The sequence below is a fragment of the Miscanthus floridulus genome, chromosome 10, assembly GCF_019320115.1.
Source record: "Miscanthus floridulus cultivar M001 chromosome 10, ASM1932011v1, whole genome shotgun sequence".
Taxonomy (NCBI): Eukaryota; Viridiplantae; Streptophyta; class Magnoliopsida; order Poales; family Poaceae; genus Miscanthus; species Miscanthus floridulus.
In genome coordinates this window covers 29,112,799-29,115,998 of record NC_089589.1, presented here as the reverse complement: position 1 = coordinate 29,115,998, position 3,200 = coordinate 29,112,799, and the positions used below count along the sequence as shown (strand labels likewise).

Genomic DNA, 3,200 nt, shown 5'->3' with positions numbered 1-3,200 from the left:
CATAAATCAGTTGCTTGAGATACATATAGAACTTTGTTCTTTACTGTAAGATGGGACCGATTCAAGTGCCACATGCAGGACAAACATCAGCTCAGCGAGATGAAAGGTTTCAGATTAAGGAACATGATGATGTTCCCCCCTTGTAAGCAGTCACAACATATTAACAGTAGGAATGGGAAATCCATTGCATTTTGGCATGCAGGAAGAAAGTATCGACATGCCGAATCATGTGTGGTTGTCAATATGGTTCAATTCTGCAGATTACATTTTTCATACCCAGAAATGTATACTCCCAGGGTTGGTGGCTTGATGCATCTGGATGCTCATATAGTACCACTGTTCTTGAGTTGGGTCGGTTTACTTATCTCTAATAATCACAGCCTCAATGCCCCCATCATTTTTTTTTTGGCAAATTTTGGTGGCTGCTAATTCTGTCCAAGAGGTAGTCCAGATATGCATATGTTGGAAGAAAACTTACTCTATATCATACAGGTGAATCTAAAATAGCTTTCAGTTCCTCTTCTGAAAGAACTCCTCCTGTTACTCACATCAGAAAACCAAATCACATTATTCAAGCGATTTCAGTGATTGATGGTTCACAAATAGAAGAATCAATCAGTTGTTAACCATATCTTGAACGCCAATGAGGCCTAGTGTACAGTACAGACTATTCTAGCAGAGCATTGCATCGTATCAGCCTTTCATTTCAATCTCCATTGCCGCCGTCGTCTTGGAGGAAATTGTCGCCGCTACCTTCGCCCTCGTTCAAGCAGTAGTTGTCCCCGAAGCCCTCGCCAACAACGCTCGCCACGAAGGCGTTCCCGGCGGCATGGCCGTAGTCGGACTCGGAGACGAAGTAATTGCTGGGGCCCGGCTGGTCTGGTCCCGGAACGAGGGCGGCCGCCGCCCTGGCGATAACGGCGTCCTCCTCCTGCAGCTTCTGCTCCCTCTTGCCCATCTTCTTGGCCCTCTCGGTGATCTTGATGCGCGCGACCACGGCGCCGGGTCGGAGCTCCGGGTGGACGACATGGTACTCGTGCATGACCCACCCGGTGGACCTCCGGTCACCCTTCCTGTAGTACGACAGGCTGTACCGCCGGAACTTGACTGTCAGCTCGGGGCCGCGGGCATCGCCGCGCACGATGACGAGCACCTTGTCCTCGCCCTTCTGCCCGCGCCACACGCCGCCGACGCCGCCGGGCGCCGCGGGGTTGACGACGCGGCTCACGCGGCCGGCGTTCCGGCTCATGTCGCGCGGGGGCACGAAGAAGAAGGCCTGGTCGCTCCCGGCGTGGCCGTGGCGCCGCAGCAGCTCCCACGGCGGGCAGCTGTAGGGGTCGTCGTCGATGACGGCGTGCTCGTACGCGTTGGGCACGCCGACGGCGCGCGGGAGGAGGTACTGCGCCACGATGTCCTCGTCCGTCGGGTCGAACTTGTTCGCCGGCGGCATGGACGCGCCGAAGCCAAACCGCCGCGCCTCCATTGCTCGTCGAGCAGAGCTTCCCTTGATTTCTTGGCCGAATAGAATCCGGATCCCCCTCTTGGTTTCTTGGCCGGAATCAGATCGGTGACCCTCTAGTTCTTGGCTTCTTGGTGGGTTCTATCACCGCCTCTTTTTCGGTTCTTGGATGGATCGTGCCGGAATGGAAGCGCCGCCGCCGCACCCTCCCGTGCTGGTATATATAGCACTCGCGCTCGGAATTTCGGCTGCAGGCGGAGGATTTTTTTTATTTTACTTATTTATTTATTTTGTAACTGTCACTTTCGCCAGCTGTCATGTCAAATGATAACTTGATCTCCAAAGAAACACTAGTAAAGTAGTAGTCCAAATGATGCCTATCTTTTCGTTTTTTGTGCTAGATTGGGCAAATTTGTGTGGCAAATTTGGCTGCGACGAATTTCGTGTTTTCGTGTAGTTCTTTGGGTTATTTCATAACTTCATCTCCAATGGTGTCAAAGTGTCATGTATTCTACCTGGGATTCTAGTTGGGCTTTGGTCGGGTCCCGTATTCTTTTAAATCTTCCTTTCCTTTTAGCTTTCTTCCTTTTGTAATCTAATCTTATTATTCAGATTATAACTTGTTTTCAATGACTTTCATTTTAGCATTTTTAGTGTTTTTCTTTTGAATATTCTTATTTTCAGTTCTTTTAATAACACACTCATCTTTATGTCTTGGTTACACTATGGTGGGCAAGATAGTCAATGGCAACCCAAGGGATTTAGGGGGTGGCGAGTTTAGAGAGAAATATTTCTCTCATTGCAAGGTTACTTTTTTTACCAAAGTTAGCAGGGGAAACTCTAACCTATTTTTTATAATTTTTTTATTTTAGATCTTTTTAACTCGCTCCCGGTTGAAAGGTTACTCGGTGCCTTATTTGTTACTCCCTCCATTCCACAGAACATGTAAATCTCATTTTTTTAGATTAATAAAAGTGTATTATGCATGCGCCCCTCCTATATCACTAGAAGTCGGAACTCAAAAAACAATCCTCGTATCTAGAGTGTTTGTCGAATGGATGGATAGGGGTCATATGGTACAGTGATTTTCTTATTGCATGTGGTTGTTTTTTTTATTGGTGGGTCCCATCTAAAAGTTGATCTCTAACCTAAATTACATTAATTTTGGGACAAGATTTAAACCGTAGACGTTCTTTTTGGGACAAAGAGAATACTGACAAGTTTTGACTACTAAAAAGCATGCTAAGTGGCTAATCTCGAGAAGAACTAGAAGGCAAGTGAGAGCTTGCATCAGGGTATCATGTTTCCCAAGTCATTTTAACTGTAATTTGTAGCACAGTACCATATGTTAGCAGACAAATGCAGTGTGATTCCTAATCTGAGGTAAAGGGACTATGGACGTGTTGTTAGTGGCCTGATAGACAGCTCGCTCGCCAAACATCGATTTTAGCCACTAGATGACCAAAATGGTGTCTTTAGCATTCAGATCATAGCCTCCACAACCTAACTCCCCTCGGTCTCATCATAAGTGTATTTCTAGCATTTAAAATTTATCCCAAAATAAACACAACCATCTAGATCTACTAGTTTTTTTCTATTTTCTCTATTCCCAGTGTAATGATTGCATGTTGGAGTAACTTTTCATAGGGTATACTCCCTCTGTCCCTGAAAGAATCAATTCCTAGAGTTGTCTTAAATCAAATTTTTTAAACTTTGACCGAATTTTCTAGAAAAAATGCTA

At 46.1% G+C, this 3,200-nt stretch overlaps 1 protein-coding gene across 1 annotated transcript; it reads right to left on the bottom strand.

Annotated features, from left to right (window-relative positions):
- Positions 1–706: 706 nt before the first annotated feature.
- LOC136488309 (NAC domain-containing protein 45-like) lies at positions 707–1,489 on the bottom strand. Its single transcript, XM_066485289.1, has one exon. It carries the CDS (start codon positions 1,481–1,483, stop codon positions 707–709), a length of 777 nt encoding a protein of 258 aa, XP_066341386.1. The 5' UTR covers positions 1,484–1,489.
- Between the last annotated feature and the right edge of the window lie 1,711 nt (positions 1,490–3,200).